Genomic DNA, 27192 nt, shown 5'->3' with positions numbered 1-27192 from the left:
TAGAAAGAACTTCACAAATAAATGTTACGGCTAATACATTTAGAATTCAGACTTTTCTGTTTTGAGAAACCTAGTACATTTACAACTAAGTGAACAGAGAATGCTTTTTGACAATAGTTTCAAACAAGATTTGAAGTCAGACAAAGATTGGCCCAACCATCGGGTCCAAACTTTTTCTACTGTTAGTGTACCATATTAACCCTTGAATCAGTAATTTTCTTTGAAGTTTTTCAGATAATACTGAGAATAATTAATAATAATGTTGGATTTTGTCTGTCTAAAAATGAATACATAAGCAGAAGTGACTTTTATTTAAAGTGATCATTTGCTATTTTCTATTAAACAAAATGTCTTAAGCCATAACATGTTTACATAATGCACGATTATATTGATCATAATTAGGTATCTTCATTTACTCTTTTTAGGTTAAATTTTTTCCGAGATGTTGCTGAGTTCAGAGTACTAGCATGTGGTGGAGATGGAACAGTGGGCTGGATTTTGGATTGCATAGGTAATCTGTAGCCTTCACACAGTTTTGTTTGCCTCATGGATTTCATTTTAATGGTCTTCCTTATGTACCAATGCATGGATTCAGCTATTTCAAACAACAGCTTGTTCATTTAAATTTTTTGAATGTGTTAGTTTGGGACATGATTATTTTTAAGGGTACTCAAATAACGAAAGTTATTTAAAATCTCTAGACAAGTTCAGCGTTTCTGGATTTCCTGTAAGCAAGAAATCTGAATTAATCTATTTCAGTTTCAGTTTAAAGACTATTCCCCAACTGAATCAAACCTAATTTGCTAATTTTAAGAAAATTTAATTTAGGTCACTTGCTTTTTTTTGGTTACCGAATTTTTGTTTTTACTGTATTATCCCGAAATGAAGATAATGTATTAAAAGCTAATTCAGTTTTGGAGTTCTTTCATTCAGTTGTCTGCAAAGTCCTCTTTAAAAATCATAAGGAAGGCCCACAAGTCTAGTTATTACAGACTTAATATACTTAATCTTCTCAAAGATTATGTCTTTGAGAATGTCTTCCACATCACATGATCATTTATTTGGTGTTAGGCTACAGAGAAAAATAGTGGGCATGTGTTACACTGGAAATTAGGAAGTGGATCAAGAGAGGTCAAAAGACTCAACTTAAGTTTTAACTAAAGTGTTTAAAAGTGTGTGCTTTGTGGGGGAGCAGAAAGTTCATTGAAAAGTAAACTTGATGTCATGAAGGAATGATAGCAAAGGAATATTTCCAATCTTGGTTGGAAAAAGTCTTTTGCAAATGCAAGCTACTGCAAGTAGCTCTCAAATAGCTTTCAGAGTCATAAATTAATGTACAGAAACATCAAGTGCATTGCCTAAACTTGGATGCAACAAAGTTTTGCAGCTGTTTATTGTGTCGTCACCTTTTTCATGAGGTATAAAATGTCATGCAGTTATTTTCTCTTCCAGTAACATACTATGTTCTGCACCATTTTTGTGGTATAGAACTAAGAAATTACTTCGGGAATCCAGGAACCACCTTTTTTCATAGGTGCAGAAAATATATTTTCAATGCTGCCTTTTAGGAGGCAAAAGCACTTTAGCATATAAAGTGTAAGGGTACACCTGTTTCTCAACACTTTCTAATTTGGTCTTCCCTGATCTCCTGATATACAAAGAGCTTTAGCTGAGAACACAGCAAGAAAAAAGAATGTTAAAAAAAAGAAAAGAAAGAAAAAATAAATAAAAGGAAAAAAATAATTCTCATCAATTTGAAACTTTAAAAATTTTTCTTTAATCACTCTATTAAGTATTACATTCTCTGAAAGATTTCCATTAAACTGGTTATGTGAATGGTAAATCTTTCTAAAATATTGATAAATATTGATTTCCCTGCTACATCCATTGTATAGATAAACTCCTGCTGATCATTGCTGATAATTGTGTATAATTCTATAAACAAAATAATTGATTAATTAAATATAACTTTTAAAATAGACATGCTATTCATGCACATTAAATGGGAAATTTGACAAATTATATATTTGAAATATATGTTCCAGCTTTCAGAGAGGCTGTGTTTCTTGACAAGGGTTTTCTCATCGGATTTTGAAAAGATCCTTGGGCTTACAATGCTACAAAAGTACCAGTAAAGACTGAAAAGATGCTATAAATTCATTCATTTCAAAGCATTGTTTAATAAACAGAAAATTGCTACCTAAAGACTTGATCACACACTTCAGTGCTCTCTTTGGAGGTTTAATTCCTGATGGGCAAACCCATCTAAAGTCTTGTGTTAGTTCCAATGACTTCTTGGTAGTGGAGCTCAGGTATAGACCTAAATCCGGGTGAATACAGTTTCGTACAAATTTGGTCACCCAGGTGACAAAGTAGAAGGTTCACCTCATTATTCATGCCCTTAACTATCACTCTTCTGTATTCACAGCTGGGAATGGCAGAGCTGAGAACTAGAACAAGAACACCATATTCACTCTTGGAAAGATCTTGAGTATCATTGTTCATGAATGTTTGTCATATCTATGATTTACAAAGTCCTAATGATAACAAAGGAGTCAATTAGGATTACAAAATCTTTATGATAATAAATTAGTAAATTAGGATTAAGAGTTGAATATCCAGTGGAGAAGGGCCTACAAAGTGGACTGACTTGGTGAAATCCCCATTGTGGAGCAGGCAGCATAATTTCATATGCAAAGCAAGTCTTTCACTGAAACAAAACCTAACACAGTTATATAATACCATGCAATTAGATAATTTTTGTTCCTTAGTTGTGTTTTTTTCCTTCTTTATTCACAGAGAAAGCCAACTTGATTAAGCATCCTCCTGTTGCTATCCTGCCTCTTGGGACTGGCAATGATTTAGCAAGGTGTCTGAGATGGGGAGGAGGTAAACACAAATCAAAATGCAATTTGTTATTGAATTAAAATTTAAAAAAAATTTATATCAACATTTACATTTGGATTTGTTTTCATAAAGAGCCATTATCACTTTCTCTATTTTTGGAATGATCTGTTTGTAATTGTTGTATACATATGTAAGATATTAAAGGTTGCAATCACACTTCATACCTTGTTTGTAGCTTCTGCTGACACCAAAAACGTTCCAAGGTGTAATGAGAATAGTGTATAGCTGTTTGGTTGGCTTTTTACCGTCTGGATTCAAGTTATTGCTTTGATCAGTACCTTATAAAGGGAGCAGTCTTAAACGGGTTTAATTGGGACTGTTCTGAAAGGGTTACTGAAAATACCTAATAATGGGTTAGGAGTAGTTTAATCTTTTTTAATCTTTAAAAATATTAAAAGAAAAGCATGTCTTAGCCTCGGACTAGTTCCTTTGATCCACTCCCTTTCTGTTTTCCTACAGAGGATTCCAGACAATGTGCTGTGGTACGATTTATCAGAAAATGAGAAGGCAAAGAATGCTGAAAGAAGAATATTTAGAAATCTAACCTTTAATACCCTTTGCATCCTTTCCTGGATGTATGGAGACTTACTCTCAGCTCCTCTGAAAAACTCCATTCAGAATCCATATTACAGGATAACTTGAAAGAGACTCAAGGAAGAAAATCTTAGAAAAGATTCAGTCTGTGGTGAAAACACCTCATTTTATGGGCTCATAGCCAGGTCTATTTCAGGTCTTGGTTGTTTCAGTTAAGATGTTTTGCATTTGGAACTTGGTTGTTTTATTTGGAGCTTCTCAGCCTTCGCAGATATCTTACTTCTCCTGTCTCATCAGTTCCCTTTCCAAATGTCTGCCTTGTTGCCAGATAGTCTTTAGCAAATTCTCAGTAGTTTTCATGCTATAGCACTTTGTTAACCATAATGTTCTGTCAAATCATTTGAAAACCTCCTTTATTTTATCTGTCACAACTGTTGATTGTTTGCATTCTCATAGTGTTAGGGGAAAAATGGAGAACAAATGAGACAAAACCTATTCAAATCAGCCTTGCTTAATTACTGAATTGTTCATAGATCCATAGAATAACTGAAAGAGGTCATAGGAAGTCACTAGTGCAGTCTGCTGTTTAAGTAGGGTCAACCATGAGAACATTTAATTACATTAGCTGGGACCTGTCCCTACCTTCACTTTTATTTTTGTTCTGTAACTTAAGTGATTCTATTTGGACTAAAGTAGGAAAAACAATAGGGAAATATTCTGTGATTCATCATTCTTTGCCAAGTTGCTTTGTGGTGAACAATACCATAGTACAGATTTTCTGGAATTTCCATAGATGGGAGAGGAGACAGGGATTCCAGAAACTAAATTGCTGGTGAATGATGTCAAAGATGCAGAGAAACGGAATTGTGCATGCTGCTGTCATGTGGTGGTTAGCAGTAACTAGCAAAAGTGTGCTAGGCAGCCATAAACAAATATATCAGCAATGGGTTTTGAGCAAGAAGGCTTTGAGTGGCTTGCCCTGCTAAAGCTGTTAATAACACCAGCAGTATATACTGCTTGAATAGGAAATCTTGTTTTTTCAGCTTTGAATCCCCAGATCTTAGCTATCTATTCCTAAGTTGTTTGTTTTGAATAATATTCAGACTTGATAATGTCACTTAGTAAAACTCACACAGTTTTTCTTCATGCACACATGTGTGTGTTGTATATACTCATGAGGGCATAAACCAATTTTCTACTCATTTTAGTGAATCACATGTGAATGCTTACTTGCAACTAAGAGTAAGTTCTCTCTACAAAGCAGGATGAGGCTCATGAAGAAGTTGTTGAGATAATCAAAAATGTTACTTTTGCTTATAAAGCTATCAGATATGGATTTGAAATTCTGGATTTGTTATGCTAAACAGGATTGAAACAATCAATGAAAATTAGTAGATAGCTTTTAACCTTTCAGTGTCTTGCCAGGCAAAATAGCAACATGTCTCTTTTCCAAAAATTTTGAAATCAAAGGAATTTCAATATTAAGATTAATTTCTCATCAAGAACATTTTGCAAAGTACAACCTTAGCTTTATGGATCATTTGGAAAGTTCAAGAGATTCGCAAATTTTGAAGATCTAATTGTTTTCTTCGTCACAAATTTGATGTCCACTGAAATCTGTAGAATTACTCTAAATTTACATGCTTAATTAGCTTTGTATTTGTGCTTCTTTTAATGACAAGTGCTGGAAAATTGTCAATACTTCATGCACAATCCTGCTTTTAAGGTCTTGTATGAATTGCTTTCATTTTTCCAGTCTCAGAATCATAGACTATTGTGGGTTGGAAGGGATCTTTAAAGGTTAGTTAATTAGTCCAACCCTCCCTGCAATGAGCAGGGGCATCTTCAATTAGATCAGTTTGCGCAGAATCCTGTTCAATCATCTAGAAAGAGAAAAAAAAGTAATGAAAGTTTATTATGCTTGATTAAATAACTGTTTTTATGTTTTGCTAGGGTATGAAGGTGAGAATTTGATGAAGATCTTAAAAGACATTGAGAACAGCTCAGAGATTTTACTGGACAGGTGGAAATTCGAAGTAATACCCAATGATAAAGATGAGAAGGGAGACCCAGTGCCTTACAACATCATCAATAACTACTTTTCTATTGGCGTGGTAAGACTTATGCTTATCCTTAAGTGATTTTCTTTTTCTGTTTTGAATAAATATTTGCATCACATGCCTTCAAATGAAGAACTGTTGGCTAGAGATCATTTATAATGTTGTTTTGCTAGTGAAATGAATACATAGATGACTGACAGCAATTTGCATAAATTTACTTCCTCACATTCAAACCTGAATTATTTTTCAGGACCTTCTACCTTCCCATTTATAAAGAAGATATTTGTGTTGTTCGTAATGGTTTATGAGCAGCTATAATACTAAATTTATATTGTCAGTTTGAAGGTCCTATAAAAATATAAAGGAAAAACAAATCACTTAATAAGACCTCTTAAGTAATATTTTCCATTAGAATTTACATAGTCAAAACTGCTTAAAGGAACTGTTGCATTCTTTATTTCTTCAGGGCGGTTTTAAATAATAAAACAATAATACAAAAAAGAAAGCCTCTTCTTGGTGTCTTCTTGGTTCTGCCTTGTAGGGAAGTGAAGTTCACTTCAAATTCACAGTTTGAATGAATTAGAAGGAAAAGGATTTTAAGCAGCTCTTCATGTCTGAGGAACTGCATCTCTGGTTTGCGTTTCTCTGTAGTTTTCTATGTAGTATCGATACTTGTTAATATTAGCAGAATTTCTTTATTTGTTTTTGATTTGTGATTTGTTGTTAATTTCTGATACTATTCTGAAGAGTCATTACTTTATATCTCATTTGGGTTTATCCTGGGTGATTCTTCCTCCCTACATGCAGAAACCTACACTTGATTGAATTACACTCTCTTAATTTTTACTGTTTTTCCAAGGCACTTTGAAAACTAATGGTGACCTACAACATATTGCACATTGCCTCATAGATTCTTGCCAAATAATAAGAACAGTCTCTAATCCAACATGAATGGAATTTGCTGTATGAACTTTGTAATGGTATGGCAGAAATTGTGGTTAATAACAAACAATCTAAATGTATGCATAGAAAGGAAGGGAAAGTAAAACTGAATAAAATTGTGCTTGACATGGAACTCTTGATGTTTTAGAACCATAATTCAGGTTGGAAGGGATTGCAGGAAGTTATTAGTTCTAAACAGGGTCAGCTGAGGAGCAGATCATATTGCTTGGGGCATTATCCATTTAGATTTTAAGTGCCCCCAAGAATGGCACAATCTCTTTGGGCAACTTGTTGTGGTGCTTGACTGTTCTTATGATGAAAATAGTTTGGTTTTTTTGGTTTTTTTTTTCCCTACATCCTGTCTGAATCTCTCATTTTGACATAAATTATCTGTCGCCCATCCTCCTGTCATATGTGCCACTGTGAAGAGTCTGGCTTTGTCCTCTTGATACCTCCTCATAGGTACTTGCAGTCTGCTATTAGACCTCTCTGGAGCTGCCCTCTTACCTGTTAATCACCTTATCTAGTCAGTCTTTTTTTTAAAATCTCTCCAGCAATCAAGACCATAATATCCCAAGCTAGATACAAGAATGCTGGGGTAGCTAGTGTTCAAAACTTTGTTGAAGTTGAGCATAACATCCCTTGCTCTCTCCTCATCTCCAAATCTAGTTGTTTTATCATAGGTTCCAGTCCAAAAGCAATTTACCCCTTGGAAGGAAAATGATACACTAACTTGACAGGAATGCTGGAGACTGTAGCATGTGTATGTGAAAGGTTTGATTAGTATGTTCAAGCCAAACAAGCCCTTTTTTTCCTGTGGCAATCTCAAAGTTCTGATATGTACATAAGTACTGTACTATGTCTAAGTACAGAGAAAAAGGTAAGAAACAGAGATTTATGTGTAACCAGCTGTGAATGAATGTGGGTAATGTTCAACCTGATGGAAACACAAAGCACGGAAGGACCATAAAAAGCGGACGCCAAGCCATGTGTCAGTTTCAAAGCAGGAGCTAGAAAACATCTAAGAGCAATGTAGAATAAGATAAAGATTTTTCAATTGCTCACATCCATCATTCTGTCAGGATGGCAAGATACCAGAAGAGAAGTTCCATCTGCTTCCTAATAATACTGGAGTCACTGATATGAGCTAAATATCCAAGAAAAACGTGCATTATAGTCAAATCATATTTATTTAAAAAAAACCAAAGATACCATCACCCCAAGGAAAACCAAACCAAAAAAATCTGGTCAAGAATATAGTAGAGTAATCTGAAAATGAAAGCTTGCCTTGGAAAGTCACAGTTTTGGGGAGCTGGAAAAACATAGCTGGTAGTATTAGAGGACAAATGAGGAGGCATGACAGAGATGGGAAACATCAGGCCAACTGTGCAACAGTGGAAAGTTCACTTACTGATGTACTTTAGAGAAAATAAAAGTTATTTCCCCTGTAATCTACCCAACCAGTTTTAATAGTCATACATTCATGCACTAGGTTGATATCCCAGTGATCATCAAAGACAGCGTTCAGTAATGTCAGTATTGTTTTGTTATCACATACTCTATTCTTGGGCTTGCAATGCATTTCTGCAGTTGCTGCAGTACTGGAATTTCAGTCTTGTCACTTCATTTTGCCAACTTGCTGTTACTATAATCAGAGGGAGTGTGTGTGTGTGTGTGTGTGTGTGTGTAGACAGAGTATTTCATTGGACATATTATTTGTCACAGTTAACCTTTTCCTGTGGATAAAACAGTTTAACTTTTGCTGCTTTCTTCAAGCATGCAGCCGCATACCATTAATGGTGGCTCAACATATATATGTGGACAGGTGCTTCAGATCAAGCTTGTGTTTGTAACACACCTCGTTTATTTTATCTGAGCTATTTTTTTGTATCTGTACCTCAAGCCTGTAAAAAAAAAAAAAGCAAAAAACCAAAAAGCCGACACTTCCCTAATCTAATCCTGTCTTAGAACAGGGAAGTATTTTCACAAAATCAGTAGTAATTCTTCAGTTCAATGCTTGAAATTACCCCCTCCAAAAAAGCCTCAAAACAACACCCAAGCAAACAAAATAATCCTCAAACTGAATCACCATATACTCATAACTCTATGCATTACTCAAAGAACAAGAAGAAAAAAGTGGATAATGATACCCTAAAAAGTAAACCCTCTCTTTGCAAACGATTTTTCTGAAGTCTACTCTCAGGTTGTGCCTAGATTGAGCCATTTTCTTCAGTGATGCAGTCATAGTAAAGCATAAGTGCACATTGTTAATTATGAAATGGATGGGCCTATATTCTTTTCACAATAAATATACTCAATTGAAGTACACACAAAACAAAATAAACATGGAAGATGGTGAAATAATCATGTGCTGATTGAGACCTGGGCAGCGGCCATGGAAGATGAGTGGCCAACAGACAATGAGGCAAACTCTCTCATAAAACCAAAACAGGAAAGCAACTTGAGAACATTGTTACCTTGAGAAGGACTTCCATGTGCGCTGTTAGGAAACTCCATAATGGCATGGCCAGGAACTTTACATAGTGCTAAGGTGTGAAGAAAGAGTTCTTTTAAACTTAGGGATAAGTAGCTTAGTTGTCAAGCAATACTGTATTGTTGATACTAGTCACTGAAAAGGGAGTGACTGTCAAGGCTGTTTATCTTTTATTGGGAAGTTTGTGAAGAATGTCAAATATGTAGGGAAGCTATATTGCTTATTTTTAGTGCTTCTCAAATGATTGTCTCAAAGTGAGACAAAATAGATGTTTTGATAATGGAAGAAATGCATCATTAAATGTTCCATTTTGATTAAACATTAGAAATCTTGGCTTCCACTAAATGCTTTGTTGAAAGGAGCACATGGAAGGGGGAAGAAGACATCTTACATACTTAGGGGTAGGAATGTGTGTGAGAGAGCACAATATCTCTCCTTTCTATGCTTTCTCTTCCAGGTGGGTATTCAAGAGACATGAAATCATGCAAAATCTATGGTGAAATTCTTTTAAAAAGCATCTCATTGCTTTTTGATATCTCACAATTAATAATTCTTATTCTTAAAGATGGATGAGCTTTTCAGAGGCTTCTCCTTGATTGAAGCAAATAGCTGTAGGCCAAACTAAAGGCATAATCGTAGTCACCTGAGAACCAGCATTGCTGGACCCTGATTTTTTACCTTTTTATGTAAACTACTTAAAAATATTAAATAAAAAACAATTCTTGGATTCAGACAATGGCTTATCTCAAAAAAGGTAACAATTTTTAAACTAAACAACTCATCTATTTCCCATTGACTTTCCTGTTAGTTACTAATAGCTCTTTTTATTGTTTTCCATTTTGTGGGTAATAATGCTGAAAGAAATTATGAATAGATGTTAGGATGTGAGTCCTAAAGTAGGTTTTCCAAAAGCAAGCATAATTTTGAATTTACTGTTCTGCCACTGAATTAGCTGAGAGTTTAGACTTTATGGAGCCATAATTAGGTCAGCATGAATCAGTACTGAAGATCTTTAACCATAAACGTTTTCCTTCTGTTTTCTTTCTTCTTTTTACCTTTTAAATAAATCATAAATTTATCTGATGTTACTAGGAGATAAAATGTTACCAATGCTGTTGAACTATCACTGTTGAATTTTTGTAATTGCATAGACTATTGCAGAGCATATGCAGCTAAGCCTGTTGCGGTTCTGTAGGTAGACTGTTGGAGCATCATAAACTGAACTTCCAAACATCTGCATTGTCTTTTAGTACAAGTTTGTATATAAAGAAATATTACTGAGCTAGACTTCAAGGAAAATTATACTAGATAAAGTGTGGCACAGTGCAGCCTTTCCTATGTCAAAGCAGTGAATACCATTCTAAAATGAAAACAGTTCTCACTGGTGTTTGGGGTAGTATTCAAGGTGTAAGAATAAACCAAATGATATGGTACTTATTGGTACTTAAAAAAGACAATTCTGAAGATTATATTAGCAATTATATATCCTTGTGTTCAACTTGAAGTGTTCTGTATGAATGACTGATTAAGTAACTCTGTGATATTCATCTCTACTTTCTTCCTCTTGGGCCAGATTCCATTAAAATTTTTGAACTTTTGTTTTTGACCAAGTTGTAGGTATGTTACATATGTAAAGAACATACATACAGTCTCTGTTCACACTTAAGTGATTGCCTAGTGTTCTGGCTAGGAGGACTGCAAGGGTTGCTGCCCTTTAGGAAACCAGCAGTCCCTTAGAGGCTTACATTCTTTGTAGATCCAGAATTGCTTCTCCCTTATCTACACTGATCACCTGAATACATGCTTTAGGGTAAGCCTACTTAGGATCTTTGCTGTTAGTGCTCTTTTATCTACATACCCTGAAGAGTAGTTGTCAGCAGAATCAAGTTCCTTAGGAAGCTTAAAGCTACAGCTGATCTTATTCAGATTATTTCATTTGCACGAGGTATTTAGGATATGGAAAACATCTTATCTGTCTAGTTACGGACTGATTTAAATAAGGATTTAAATAAGGATCTTCCAGCTTCCCTTCAGCTGAAATTTTGACTACATGTGCAAACACATACACAAGAACATATTGGAGGAAAAAAAATGCTCTAGGACAGCAATTAAGACAGTAACCTGGAAGAGAACTGGGATATCCAGATTCCTGTTCCATCTGTTGTTTTTGTCCATTTGATTAACTTGTACATGGAAATTCAGAAACTTACATTACTCTTTTCTAAAATCAATAGGTAAAATTTTTTATGGCTAAAACAGAACTTAGGGAAGTAGAACACCTCAGTCTTTCATTCAGTCTTTACAACATGTGGTAATTGATTTCATTGCAATATGGTGATATTCTCACTTGGATGATCTACAGCAAAAATATTTTTTGCAAGTGTTTTAAGTTAAGGCAGTAAAGATAGTTGAATGTGCCTGGAAATGTTCTGTAAGTTCTTTGAGAAACAAGGCAGTATTATACGCTGGATTAATAAAAAAATAGCAATTATCACATAGAAGGGAAATTTCACTAACACTAGTAAGTAATACTCCGATCAAGATGTGTTCTCTGAAGAATTATTATCATAAAGTAGTAAAGGTCTATGACAAAGACAAGTGGACTTTTATGACACCTAGTATGTTACTATCCAAATGCACTATCAAATAGATATTTGGGGGCTCATGATTTAATATTTTTCAACCTTAACCTGTCACTAAGAGCCTCTAATTCTGCCAGTAGGGAAAAATATGACTTCTTAATTCTCATAATCATAAATTTGAGCTTGTTATGAATCTGCTTCCCCATCACTATAGTCTAAGTCATCAACCTAGACTTCCATTATACCTTCTTTTTTTTTTTTTTTTTGCAAGACTGGGGAAAAAAAGTAAGAAATATCTTACACAGAAGCCGTAGTTTTTGTTTTCTCAAGAAAGGACATTCATTAGCATCAACAGAAACGTTGACTGCCAGAATTTTAAGTCTCAAATATCAGAGTCTTAGGCACCTCTAACTGAATATAGGATCGCATAATCTTTTTTTTTTCATGTTATTTTATTATTTATGTTATTTTAGAGTATTTACAAAAAAAGTATTTTAGAGTTTATTACAAAAAAAAGGTGTTTATTATCATATATAATATTTACTGCTGTGAATGATTTTAAGTTTTATGTTGGCCCCATATTTTGAAATTTTAAAGCCTCTTAGCATTTTGCTATTCATGGTGGTAAATAGGAATTAATTTTCTGCATAGGAAAATATCCTGAGGACATTTGCTGATTCAGTGCAGAATTTAAGTGCATGCACATCTTAACACTGATGCAATGTGACATTTAAGTATGTGTTTAAACTTTCCTGATCTAATGAAGCAGTTAAATACTTGGGTAATTTTTTAAGCATTTTTTGCATTTTTGCTAATATGACTGGACAAATGCATATATTGAATTCTGGGCATTTGGTGTAAACTGATTAATTATTCAAGTGGGATTTTTAGATATACATAACTGAAAATGATGTTTAGTGGTTTGCTGAACTAATATGAACATAAACACATGCCTAAGTGATTTTGTGAATCCTAATCGTCACTTTGAATGTGCTAATGGAATGCTGTGATATATTGCATTATTTCTGTACCTAGGAGGGAAAGAACACTTTGTAGTAAACAGTATTACTGCTTTGTAATCCAAAACACTTTTTTTCCTGCAAAAAGGGTTAAGAAAATGAATAATTCACCCATGTGTGGATTCAAATGTAATATTACAAGATCCCTAATTGATACTGGGCTTCTCATAGTCTCAGTCACATAGCCAAATCTATAAAAATGCTTGCTGAATCTGTGGGGAGAACCCTGCTCTTATTCAGAAGGAGCATGTTCAGAACACTTTAATCCCAGATTTGAAATACTGTTATATTGGAATCATTGATAGTTCAGTCTATTAACTTAATTTCCTCACATTGCTAATTATTGCAAATTATTTATTCTTACAGGTTTTGCTACTTGCATGTTTGAATCTTCTTTACTCTTTTCAGCTTTATTGCTGAAATATTGGAATTCTTCTGCAGAAATTTTTGGATATAATATATGGCAAATATGATGATGCAGGGTTTTTTGTTGCAGGTGTTTGGTTTTTGCATATGGCAGAAAGCCTATACTGCATGCCGTGGAAAGCTGGATCTGTAGAATAATTCAAAAATAAGAAGCTATAGGAGGCTCTTTGCAGGTTTCATCTCACTAATGTGCTGCAGTATTTCCCTGGACATGGAGAATGCAAATTCCATAACTGAGATACACTTAGTCTTAAGTTTATCTTAGTCTTAAGTCTTACTGCAACCTTGCTGGTAGTGTTCCCTGTTAGGTAGTTTCTTTCTGCCAGGGTGGATTTATTTTACCTTCTAAATCCCTGCCATCATATTATTCTACCATTCATAATGTACATTGGGGCACCCTAGCTGAGCGTTTTACTGCACTGCACTGGATATGGGAGGTACTTCTGTGCAGAGAACTAAAGTTTAGTAGCTTACGCTAATGTGTTATGAGTCTTACTACTACAAAAGAAGAATGATTGCCTGAGGTATACCATTTCTTTTATAAGTGCAAAGAAATTCCAAGAATTGAAATTGTTCTTCCTATTTGGTTGGTCATTTTTTTATTTTTATTTTAATGCTAAAGTGTAATTTTATGCCAGCATATGCTATAACTTTCTGAAAATATTTACATATATCAAAAAAGTTTATTTAGACTTGTGTGTGTGATTTCCATTACAGTGCAGTAAGAATACCTAGGTTTGTGCTGAATTCACTGTGGATTTTGTCAGGTTCAGTGAAAATACAGTTCTGTGAGCTATATTTAAAGTAGCAAGTAATTTTGCTCAGTAGGAGTGTAGCAATTGATGCTGAGTCCCTTCTGTCTGCAAAACATGTAGTTTGGGAATCTTAATTCAAACTGGATATAGTCTGTTCCCCTGCTATGAACTGTCCTAAACATGCTTGTCCTAAAGTGACCTAAATGACTGGTCATTGGTTTAGCTGCTGTGTCCTCATAATATGGAAGGACCATGCTGGCCACACTAAATATGTTATCTTTCAAAGATATCTGGCTGACATGCACCAGTCCTTGTTTCAGAGAGAATCACAGGAAGTAGCAATGTTTTGCTAATAAATGTAATTCCTTCTCTACACTTTCCCAGTGAACCTGGAAGAGTCAAACAGGTATACAGTGTGTCTAACTTTGATTTATCATCCTCCCCTTCTAGTTTCCCATGTAGATTGTTTTTTCTTCTGTCATTTTAGGTATTTGAGATTCATTTAACTTTTCATGATGTGGTGAGAACTAGGCTGAAAACTTAGAACTAAGAAAGGCTCTCTTGTTTTAGATTTATGAGTATCTCATGCACTTGCTAATACTTACTACCCATTCCTGTCAGAAAATTATTCTTCTGGCATGGAATCAAAGGCCCAGAAAGTGACTTGTTTCCTTAGTCAGTAAAACCTTTGAGAAAAATCATAGGGAGAGTCTTTGGCAGTTGCCTATATCCTTCTTTTTAATATATATAGGATTGGTAAAATAGAACAATTTCTAGAATTGAGATGTTAAATTTCATCTGTCAAATTTGTGAAAGCTAGTTATTAAGTAAACTGCAATGAGGCATAACCTTACTAAGGAGATACTACAAGAGATATTTTTCGGGAAGAAATGCAGTAAAATGAAACTTACAGCCCTCAGGTCTTCTGTCATTGCGTACCCTAGCTAGTGGAGATTTTGAGTCTCGTTCACAGATTTTGCTGGGGGTTTTTTGTTGCTTTTTTGTTTTGGGAGTGTGATGCATTTGTTTTCATAAAGGAAGGGTCTACAGAGCAGCCTCATCAACAGCTATGGTTACAAGTGACAGTTTTAAATGAGAGTATGTACCTAAAGACATAATTAATCTGCAGTGAGCTTGGAACAGCTCCTTAGCTAAATGTAACTAAATCAGCTACACAGTGTGTAATTAACTCATAACTGTATTAGTGCTACTACAATATTATTCATTATATATGTAAGTTATTATTTTCTCCATATGAAATTTGTAATATACTAAGTAATGATTAAGAGTTCATTATAGTATTTTGTTCATATTATCATAATATAATTGTGATGTATGTTCATCTTATTAATGCTGTTATTCCTACTTGTTCTTAAAAGAAATGTCAAGGAAAATGTCAGGAAAATATGATGTGGGATTTTTTTCACTAAGAAGCATCTATATTCAAATAACATTGAAATTTTAGTTCTTGTCTAGATTTTGTAATTCTGCTTATTAGTGATGACAGGAGTGTATCAAGGAAAGGTAGAAGCCAACAAGACTTAATGTTGAAGTCAGGAGTAAGGTGAATAAACTTTAAAGTTGGTCATAAGGCTAACTCAGAGCTTAAAGTAGGAAGAAGAACTGAGGAAATGGCTTGAATTAAAAAGGCAAAGATTTTTAAGACATCTGATGCTAGCTGATGGAACTAAGTTGAATCTGGGAAAGGTTTATGAGATATGCAATCTGTACAGAACTTAAGGTGGGCTATGTGTACCCTGATATCTTCACCTGGCCAAGATGCAAGACATATGTCTCTGTGTACACAGGTAGAGCCATGTGAAAAATAGCTCAGATTTAAATTGTAATCATTCTGTTTTCATGTGAGAGTTAATCCTGATAGATGTAAACAAGTTTATGTAAATTAGTTGCTTTACCAACTTCTCCCTGACAACATCATTTGACTCTTTGCCATGCCATTAAAGATCCTGTCCCAGAACTTTACTTTCACAGGTCTGCCAGATCCCTACAGAGTCTTTTCAGACTGTGTGTCTGTAGCTGAGAGGGACCAAAGAAATCATAATCAGGCTGACTCAAGTGGCCATTGAGGATGTGAAGTACTGTTATTTCTGAGAACACAATATAAAACCCAATCTATTACAGGTAACCAAGAGGGAAATCCAATTTATAAGCATTTTAGATCAAGTTAAATTTATAGGTATTTAATTATATACATTTAAGAAAAAAATTCTTAATAATTGCTTAGAATTACTTATTGATTAGGAAATTAGGAGTGTGATTGGCCATTGGAAGTTTTTTCTCTCTGTCTCATAATTCTGATTGTCTTAGTTTAAAAGAACAGTCCACCTGTTGATTACATGCAAAATTGCTGTTAGCACTAGAAATCCATCAGAGATACTGATCCTTTGGGTGCATAATGAATAGGATATGTTGCTATTTGGTGTGTTTTATGTAGTCATAACTGCTGTGTTCTTGATGCTATGAGTTAGAAAGATCAGTAAGAAAAGCATTTTGGACACTGACAGAGGGATAAAGAGAACAAATTAACTACAGAAATCTTTGATTTACTGTGGGCACTTCTGTAGATTTAAAGGAGGAATTTGATGTGTGAATTGGATGTTAAATAGGCACAGGGAATTGTTACTTCGTCATCCACCATACAATCATATGTATAGTATATAACTGCAGTCAGTGTTGAGGCCAGATAGAGATTCTTTTTTAAGATACTCAACAAATGCTGTTTAGGAAGCAGTTTATGGTTTGGGGAGACTTGCATATATACATATGTATATGAGCAGACCTCATGCCCCAAAATATGTTAAAATAGCAATAGTGTATCATAAATTTAAATTATATGCACTGTTGAATTTATGATATAGGTTATCCAGGGAGGAAATATATGAAAATCTCAGAGACCTAGAGCTGTTTGTCATTTAGCATTATTTACATATCTAGAGAGTTGGTAGCTTAATTGATATAACTGTGGTACAAAAATATTCTTTATATCTCCAGATCTGCATGTTTTTTACATTTTGATGGCAAAATCCCAAAAGAAACATGATTTAACTAAACTGAAAGTGGGTGGATTTAGCCAAGAAACACTTAGTCTTGTGTTGCCATCTGAACCAGGTGGAACTAGAAGCAAATTGCTGAACATAAGTTATTCCATGTCCTTACTGGAACAATTTGTACTAAAGAGCCTCTACAGACACAGCACAAAAGGAACTCTCTATTCACTATTTGTGATTTTACAGTTTCTTCACTTAAACTGGAACTCTGAGGGTCTAACATAGCATATTCTTTATTTCTGTGACGATCCCAAGACTACTTAAGCTTATAAAATGCCAAAAAATGGGTCAAAATTGTTGCTCTTATGCTGTCATTTTAAGTTACTGGTGATGTCACCAAGGCTGAATGGACTGATGTGGCACTCAGGAGCAAGAGCTTTCCAGAGCATCCTGCCAAGCAGTCTCACCAGGCAGTGATTCCCACCTAGGTCCCTGGAGGCACATGGACACCACAGTGTGCTGTGGTACAGCGTGCACCCCCTTGCAGCTGCACCTTACTTCAGCACCACCATGCCACATGCACACTCTCCAATAACTGTGTCTAGTAGACAGAGCACCTGTCCAGGGCAGCTTGTGGTACCATCCAGGTAATGAGGTTTCTATGTGGAGGGCTGTCCTTGGCGTTACATTCAGTACTCCTGCAGTGGAAAGACTGTTCATGCAGCCATTGCAGTCCCTACACCGACAAAGGAAGGGCTCCTCAGCTGCTGAATTGTCTTGGGTGTTCACATATGCACTCCTCACTTTTCTGCCCTGTAACACATGATGTTATATTTTATACTTCATGTTGCACCAGGGTAGGTTTAGATCAGATATTAGGAAAAATTTCTTCACTCCGTTAAGTAAGCTATAGGCAGGCATTGAAACAGGCTGCCCAGGGAAATGGTGGAATCACTGTGCCTGGAAGTGGTAAAAAAAGTGTGGTTGTGACACTTTTAGGGATGTGATTTAGGAGAGATTATGGCAGTGGATTGGACTTTATGATCTTAGAAGTCTTTTCCCTCTTAGATGATTCTGTGGTATGAAAGAAGCATCAAAATTGGCACCAGTCACTTCAGAGCTGCTCATGGTATTAGCCATTCACAGTTTCTGTCTAGAGCTGTTGTCTTATCTTTGCCATGTTTATCCCATATTTAAAAAAATAATTAATCTGTATTACATGGTATTGCATTGCTTCTTTCTTAGAATTATTTTTGCATTCAGATCTGGTAATCCAGAATGTTAAAGAAAATAAATGGGACAAGTCTTAATATTATCTGGAGAAGCAGATGTAAATTGGGATTTTCTGGACTTTTATGCAGCTAGTACCTAGGAATAGCAAGATGCACAGATTAAATGAATGCAGCCCTGCCAATCTTGGCCAAATGGAGAAAAAAAAACCAAACTGTGTAAAGCACATAGTCTGGGAATGCAATTCTGATGCATAGAGGGCTTGTCCAAATTACTGCAGCATTTTGATTCCCACAGAGAGTGGCAGGGAAAAGATCCGCTGCCTTGCATTTGTAAAATCCCATAGTTGGTGAGGAAAAGAATTTCTCTTGCCATTCTTCCCCTTTGAGGAAACTCCATGTCAAAGGGGGTGATGTCAGCTGTTCACTGATGTGTCTCCTTGTTTGAAAACATTGTCTGTAACCCAACACACAAAACTGATTTATCACCTACCTGAAATATCCAACCACATTGCCTTCTGCTAGGATTACAAGGAAGGAAGTGTGCTTACTTTTGAAACAGCAGTGGCTGAAGAATCTTAAAGGAGGGGAATATAAGCACTGTCATAAGCATTGATGCTGAGGTAGAAGTTGGGTAATAATGAAAATGCCTTTTCACTCTGGGTTTCTACTTTCCTCTCTTGATTTCAATGATAGTTTTGGTATGGTGATGATATTTATTCTGTTCTGCACTGATTATGTTGTGAAACTGATAGGAATAAAGGCTGTGCCAGTGTCTAGAAAAAAAATGCTGTGTTAAGCCAAAAAGAATCACTGTGGTGGGAGGGTTCTGTGATAGTTCCTCAGGAAGATAAGTATCAGTTTAAATACTGACTGTTTTCTGCTTTCTTAGCAAAATAACTCTGAAAAAAATATGAATTAAAAAAATTAAAATGGGAGTCTAATAAGAAAAAAGTAATTTTCCATGATAATTTTTGAACTTATTAATAAGCACAGCCTTAGTTAAATGACATTTCCCTTCTTAGGAGTGTTATTGACATTTTGATATGAGACAGAGAGACCTTTAATGAGATCTCAATCAAAGGTAATATTTATATAATGATACATGAATTCATAAATGCTAGTCAAATAAAAATGCTGTAGCCCATTTTGGCCTTCACCTTATGAAAATCTGTACAGGTCATAAGATGAAAAAGCTCCGTGAATGACATCTAATACTCTCACCTGATTGTCTAATTATTTCTGACTAATTGTGTGAGTTAATGTTTGAAGCTTAATCTTGCAATATAACTTAATTCATCACCCAGAGAAAATGCATGGGAAAAGACTGAAATTTTCTCCCTTGCTTAACATATGATCTCTTTAACATTTGAGTTTATGGTGATTTCTATACTCATGTGAAAAAGGTAGCATTTATGTAAACTGTATGTTAGCTGCCAAAGAAATGTGCAGACAAGTAGACAGATCCTTAAAATTCCTGTTTCATACCTTTATTTTTTCAATTGTTTTACTAGCCAAAATCCTAGTCTACTACATTTTGTTATAGCTTCAGAGGGAAAAAGCCTATGAAAAAAATCAAGTTTCCCAAGGTCCATCCAAATTGACCTTGAACACTTCCAGGGATAGGGTGTTCATGGGGCATCCCATAACTTTCTTTGTATGTTTTAAATTTACACTATAAAGCACAGATAAAATAGTAATGCTATTCTTGTACTTTTGTGTACTTTTGTTCATCTTCAAGAAATCTGTTCTGTGGATTGTCCATTACATGGGTAAGGATACAGATTGTGAGTGCTGCCTGAGTGTGAGCCCAGAATCAGAGCAGCCTTCTTCATGTAATGCTGTTCTGTGTGCACACACCAGATCGGGTCAGAGGTAGCTTGGGATGCTCACTTACAGCAGCACTTTTTTCCTTTGTTGCACCTTTTTTTTTCCCTGTGTTTATAAATTAACTGACATAATGCTTAATATGGTTCTTCCTTACGTTATGCCAAGTCCAGATATTTGAAAGTGCCTTATAATTATAAATTTTGACCTAAAGCTTAAATTACTTCGTTACATAATGTACACCTATGTAATCCTTCTACTCTCACAGTATCTTCACAACCTGATGAAAATAAATTCCTTAAATTATTTCTTGATGAGTAAAGAAGGAATATTATACTTGGGATTTCTAATTTTCTAGGTTATAAAGGTTTTGGAGGTGAAATGAAAAGATAGTAAATTAGTTGTGGTTGTATTTTTAAAATACTGTTTTCAGCCATATTGTTACTTAGTCTAGATTTATCTGTTTGAGATAGGCTACCACTGTCTCAAGAGGAAATTTTTATTTTCAAGAATTCTGAAAAGCTTTGGGTCATTTCTGTCTAGTGAGATTTATCTATCTAATTTTAATATTTAATTGTGAAAATTTCTAATTTCATTATACTGATGCCAATTTTTTTTCATGTTGTTGTGCATTATTGTTTTTTGTTTTCTTAGGGTTTGTGTTTATTTTTTGTTTGTGGGGGTTTTTTTGGTTGGGGTTTTTTGTGGTTTGTATTTTTGGTTTGGTTTTATTTTCTTTTTTTTGGTTGATTTGTTTTGGGTTTTTTTTCTTCTTTTTTCCAGAATTTCAAGGGAAAATTCATACCAGAAAATTACATGAATAGCAAATAATCATGAGGATCAATATTTCTGAATTTTCAGATCAGATATAAAATGAAGCTTACAATGTAAAGCAGCACTTAATCTTTGTGTGCACAATATTAGATAACAGCTTTACTTATATGGCACCAACATGTGTTTATGCAAACAAAACGTTAGAAAGTCATGGGGCTAATGAAATTGGGTTCTTGTACCTTTTTGTTGCCACATTATACCTACATTTCATAACAAATTGTCAAAATTTTAAGTAACTACCTCACCTCATTTTATTTTGCAACCCCAGAAGTAAGTACACTTGTTATCACTTGATTTGCAACTATATTCATGTTACTAGTTATCCCTTAAAAATGGCTCTCATGAATAATGAAAATAAATCCCCTTTCTACTCCCATAGCAAGAGGTTTTAAGTGCTACCACCTGGCATCTTAGCAAAAGATCATAATAACCATGTTTTCTTACAATAGTTCATTGAGAGGGTACATGGCAAGAATTAACAAATTTCACTTTTAGAGCCAAATAAGAAGCTGAGTCTCTACTCAGGCAAAAATCAATAGCAGCTTTGCCAGACCAAGATATAGGTGGCTGCTCTTACCACTATGGTTTATAAAATCTTTATTTTATCTTAACTATTTCTGTTCTTGTTTGTTCTCTAGTAAGTTTAAAGTCAAACTGCTCTTCTTTCCCCAATATGTGTTTGGCCTTCTTTTCTACTTCCTCCATCTATCTGTTTACTCATATCTTCATTTGTATTCACCCCATCACACTTTTTTTCCCTCTTTAAGGTTGATTCATTTATCCTGTAATGCCCACTTATTACAACCTCATCTTCACCACTCTCTTTTTAACTCTGTTACTTATCTGTGTGATAGGAATTGTTCCTGTGTAACAAAATCAGTTTCTAATTCCATTTAGCTAAGTAGGTTCAACTGCTTTGTGTGGACATTGAAGCAGTTTAAAAGTGGCTGAAACAGTTTTAGCTTAACCCAATTAAACTAAATCAATTTTGACCACTCTTTAACCACTTTAAAAGCAACCACACAAATGAGTGCATCAATTTTGTCTAAATTAATTTAGACAAATCATCAGATTTCACATCTGTAATCCCTTAGTATCTCTTTTCAAATTCTTTATCACCAGATCACAGAGTCCCACACATTTTCTTTTTGATCCAGTACTCTAATTTTCAGACCAGGCTGATTCTGGAATACCTCTGAAAATTGTTTCAGATTATCAGACTGCAAAATACAAAATCTTAGAACAGAAATAATGGTTTCAGACAAACTCTGTTTCATTGCACAACACTGTGATTAACTTAATGCTAGGGTACAGAATACATTCTTGGAGATCAAATTCACTGTCATTGATTAGTGTACATTTCAGCCTATCAGAAAGGTTAGCAGGGCTTCTCAGATACCAAATATTGGAAATAGCAAGGGCACATTTCAGGAATAAATTATTTAACAAGCATGTTATCTGGATCAACCTCAGTCTTTCTTCTCATTCCTAGGTGATAATAGCTAATCTTGTTAACCAGTCCTAGGGGATTTTTTTAACCCTTTCAGATAGCTAGCTGTGAAGCACAGGACTTACAGGCAGAAGATTGCTTACCACAGAGCAGCAACACAGAAACACTAATTTTCAATGTTTAGTAATCACTTAAATATAAGTTCTTGCTAGAAGGACAAATATGATCCTTGAATTTCTTCTGAGGGGAAGACTGAGTAAACATAACATGCCTTGGATGCAGTCTTGGTAAATTTGTGCAGCTGTGACATCCATATTTCAAAAAGGCTATTGAAAGATTCAAGGAATTTCAGAAAAGTGTGACAAGAGTGGTTCAGAAGGTTTAAGAGCTTTATTGCAAAAGACAGGGAAGAGACAGCTTGATCAGTCTAAATGTACCTTAATGGGAAAAAATACATGGTAGTCAGCAATCTATTAAGATAGTGAAGTTCCTCAAGATATAAGCTGAAACTAGACAAACCAAGGTTGGACATGAGCCACTGAAACTTAGAACTGAAGGAGATTAGTCAGGGACATAATAATCTGCTTGCTTTCATCACTTGAATTTTCAGCTCAGGATGGTACCAGTTCTGGGAAAAAAAAAATTATAGCTCAGGAAGACAGTGTTTAGGAATGGTAGTGTTCAATGTTATTTCCTATTTAGACAGGAATCATAATAAACTCTATATATGCAGGGAATCCTTGGTCAGTGGGACATTTCCCACATAACTGTAATTATACCAGGAATTCCAGTTCCAAAGGAAAGAAGAAAGGGAAGCAGCAGCACACAGGGAGGCTGTTGCTGGGTGTGCTGGAGTTAGTTCTTCCCATTCCAGCTTGCCAGAGCTCCTCTTGACTTCTTGCTTCCTTTTCCTGTCCACAGTCATTTGCTGCTCTAATGTACGTAATGGTATAGTGCTGCACACGTGTAGTAAAAGAAATTTCAACAGAGTAAATATTGAAATGAAAATAAGCATGATTTTTTGAAAGCAGCAGAGTAGCAAAGTAATGCAAAGAGCATAATAATAAAATTTAAGGGTATCAGACTATAGTGTCTCAATGACCACAGTACTTATTAAATAAGCTTTCATTTGATATGTAATACTGTGGACTTCTTATCTGCCTGTTATCATGAGGAAGAATATTTTATGTAAAGGAAAATGTGTGGAAAAGTAGTGGGCAAATTTCCCATTTCTTTCAAAACTAAAATATATAACAGTTTCATGTTTAACAAGCTGGCCTGCTTGATTTGAACCATATTAAATATTTCTTCGTAGAATGGTTCATAATGTTCCCAAAGTATTGTCAACGCAAATACTTCACTAAAAAACATTCTGTTCTTTAAATGTCTTCCTTCATCACATCATTTCAGTCAATCTCCTCAGCCTTTACTCCCTCTTCTGTTTAAAATCTCAAAAAGTGATTGCAGTTGATATGTGCCATATGAGGCTTCACTGAAGCTATTTAAAGGCTACTGAATTTAAAAGACCCAATTGATTCATATGACAATTTAGAAGTGGGGTTAATGGCAAGAATAATTTTGTAGTTCACAGAAAAAAATAATTGAAAATGGTGCAGAAAAAGAGCATGTACATATGTGAAATACAGCTGAAAAGCAGCATAGAATAATTATAAGGTCTTCCTCACCCTTGGCTCATTGCTTAAACTGTGTGGATCTCTATCATTTTGTGTACCATTCCTTTTTAACTATATTTGAAGTTAAACAGCATGAATGGTGTCTTTTTTCTGTCAAAAAGAGTGACAGCTTCTATAATTCCCTTGTTTCACAGAGTATAAATATTCCAATGAGTGTTTTCATGGCTGCAGTCATTGAGTCTTAACATGTATATTTATTGGTTGCTTGTTCTGATAATTTATGGTCAGCTGCCAAGAACAACTAAGCATTGCAGTTAAAGATGTTTTTTCAAGTTAGACTAAAAAAATAAGGTTTCTAAATCTAAACCATGTAAAATAACAGTAAATTCTTCTATTTGGGTGATAGAAGAAAACTGGTAAATTAATACATAATTCCTCAAGATGTGACTTTCTGGAAGCCCCTGCCTACCATTAATTTGCATAAAATTTCATATGCAGACTGCAAACAGTTATGAAAGTGCTACTGAGTAATCTCTAGCTCCAGAATGTATTACATAGCTTTGCTGGTCAGGTCAAGCTAGAAGATTGCATACTGGGCCTTATATTCTTCTTGAAAATATATAGACATGTACTCCTGAGGGGTGGGATGTAAAACCCCTCTAGATGGCTACAAAAATCTGTGTTTTCTGCTAACTTGGATATATAAAACATGTATATTGAACAGCTGACCAGTTACAAACACCAAGTGGATATAGGAGTCTTATCTTTCCATTCTTGATTTAGCTCTCAGTAGCAGAAGCAAAAATGGGTATTATTAGTTGAAGTACTTAACAGCTACCAGACTGCAAGGTCAAACTGGTAGCTAGTGTCTCAAATGGATGCAGAATGCATGGTAATTACAATGAAAAAATAAAAGCAGACTAAAGTTTACTTGCAATGAGGCTCTTTGTAATTCAGTCACTATATAAAGATGTCTCATGTCAGTGCATATTTAGTGAAATGGTTAATGGGGTTAATGGTTAATAGCCCCTTTATTCCCAGTGCTGTGCCCAAAGCAATACGTATCTTAACCTTTCTGGGATTCAGGAAATTTAATATCACAAACATTTGGCTATGAAGGCACAGTCTTCATATGTGTAAAAGCTGATGATGAAGTTGTACCTTAGTTTGTCATGGTTTAGAACAGGAATGAAAGTTTATCTTCTCTTAGATAAGTACATAGCATCATTATCACATGTGCCCAGAATAGCATCATTATGCAGTATTATTTATACCATACGTGGGCTAAAGGACTGGAATGTCTTCAGCTTATGGTCCCATCAGAGAGAGTCAATACATTCCTCCCTAGACTGCTTTTCTAGACAGGTGGTTGAAATCTTATGTTCTGCTTTGTGCAGCTATTACCATTCCTGGACGTGAGAGGCCCAAAAGTATGATAGAAATGAGAACCAGGGTTTGTTTTCTAAGTATGGGTCAAACTCCAGCCCTTCTGGAAAGTGGCGTTTTGATGCCACAAGGGGTAAAATAGCTTATAATTTCATCATGAAATTTGCCTGTGGATTTGCACTGTTGAACTCTTTATAAGCTACTGCTTCCAAACACATTCCTTTGGGGAATCATGCAGGACTTCCTTTGGTTTGTAAGGGTTTTTCACAATACTTTGTTTGAGCCAGATTGTACATATTTTGTTAAAAGGGAAAACAAACTCAAAACCTGTATTAGCACAGTTCTGCTTTCTATGTACCTATATTTGCTCTTGCAAAGCCAGCCAGATGAAGTCAATATTTCCTAGAAAAGCAAGGGGAATGTTTACTCCATCCAGACTTTCTAATGAACTAAAGTCTTGTCCCTTTACCTGGCCGGGTTCTTTTTAAGTGTGCTTTTAAATTTGCAGTGACATAAGACATCTTATATACTGACTGGATTAAAGAGTCTCACTGCAAGTAAAACTGTACTTTTTTTTCATCACCATTACCATTGGCAAGTGCCTGCCAGTAAGAATTATGGCATTAACTAATTAGCAGTCACTACCAAGGTATAAATCACTACCATAGTCCTCAGTCAGTGGTTTTTCTCTCTATATAGGGATTTAATTGTGAAATTTTGAGACCCATTATCAAGGTCTTTCTGATTTCATAGGTCTGATAAAAACACACAGTCCCATAGAATCCTTGAAGAATCACATGTTTAAATTCCAGTTGTTCTGGTCATCAGTCTCTACTGAGTAAACCTCTGCAGGTAATTCTAGCTGTTGGGGCTAATTTAACATTAATTTGTGGGTTTTCCATATTGCATTTCAAAATAAGCCCACCAAAATTTTGAGACTTTTATTCTTGCACTGGATCAAGTTTTAAATAATGTTTTGGCAAGCATCTAAGTACAGAACAACACTGAACCTGAATGAAGTACATCCAAGTATGAAAGGGTACTAGCCAGCGCTGTCAGAATGCCATCTAGACATTAATTTCCCACATAAAGGGTTTACTAGCACTTTGCATGTAAGTTGTATAACTTGTGACCAGCTGCTTCCGTGTGCGGTGCGTAACTGATGGGAACATATGGCTTTAATTAAGTAGCCTATTCTAGCTGATTTTTAGGCATCTATCCACATGGCATACAATATTTGTTGAATCCAAATCAAGTTTCACAGCTGTCTCTCGAGATAAACTGATTGACTGACATGAGCTGCTTTTAAACATTGTCAGGTTAGTTCCCATAACCTCAGGAGATTCAAATAATGGGAAGAAAAAAGGCTCAGCCATATGCATGAAAGCTCATAGGACTAGACTTTATATATATAAGAAATATGTGTGTGTGTGTGTATATTTAACATTTCAGGCTAACATTAATGGATTTCTGTAGCTACTGATGTCGGAATACAACAACTCAGAGGCCAAATGATCAAGAAATCTCCACGTTTTTCTGATTTGGCTGTATCCCTTAAGCACCATGTACAGTGGTTTGACACCAACTTGAACTTCAGTAGTAAGGACATGCATAGCAATTGAAAAGTAGAAAAGGATAATTATCAAAGTGCAGAGCTGGTGCCTCACTGGTACACATCAGTGTAGAATTGGTGTGTATTTGCTGGTTTTAGGAAGAAAAGTAAAAAAGACAGCCACCAAATGCAACACAACCCTTGTGTTAAATAAGCATTTGTTTATTTATTAAGGGCACTGATCATCATCTTAGTGAATCTGCATGTGATTAACTGTGATCATGGAGTGCATTTGTTGATGTAAAGGGAAGAATATAAAAATTAAAGTTATGAAATATAAAGAAATATCCATCCATCTTATGAAATTGAAATCATATCCTCGGTAATTTTTTTAGTAATTCATGCTGAAGGAGAGGACATAATAATCACAGCTGATGTCATGTAATACATTGCCCATATGTTTTCCTAAGGGTTTCATGTGTAAAATTAGAAGTTTTATATGTCTCTGGCAGGATTGGGTAACACCTTATGTACCTGAGCTACATCTCTAGGT

At 35.1% G+C, this 27192-nt stretch overlaps 1 protein-coding gene across 6 annotated transcripts in view; it reads left to right on the top strand.

The window, feature by feature from the left end:
- The window catches only part of DGKB (diacylglycerol kinase beta), a 332216-nt gene that overhangs the window by 136311 nt on the left and 168713 nt on the right, over window positions 1-27192 (top strand). For all 6 annotated transcript variants that reach the window (XM_066553994.1, XM_066554001.1, XM_066554026.1 and 3 more), the window contains 3 exons: window positions 426-511; window positions 2800-2889; window positions 5395-5555. In XM_066553994.1, the coding sequence (XP_066410091.1) occupies window positions 426-511; window positions 2800-2889; window positions 5395-5555 (337 nt within the window). The remainder of the gene's footprint in view (window positions 1-425; window positions 512-2799; window positions 2890-5394; window positions 5556-27192) is intronic.

The sequence above is a fragment of the Molothrus aeneus genome, chromosome 1 (genome assembly GCF_037042795.1).
Source record: "Molothrus aeneus isolate 106 chromosome 1, BPBGC_Maene_1.0, whole genome shotgun sequence".
NCBI lineage: Eukaryota > Metazoa > Chordata > Aves > Passeriformes > Icteridae > Molothrus > Molothrus aeneus.
This window is presented reverse-complemented; position numbering and strand designations above follow the sequence as displayed.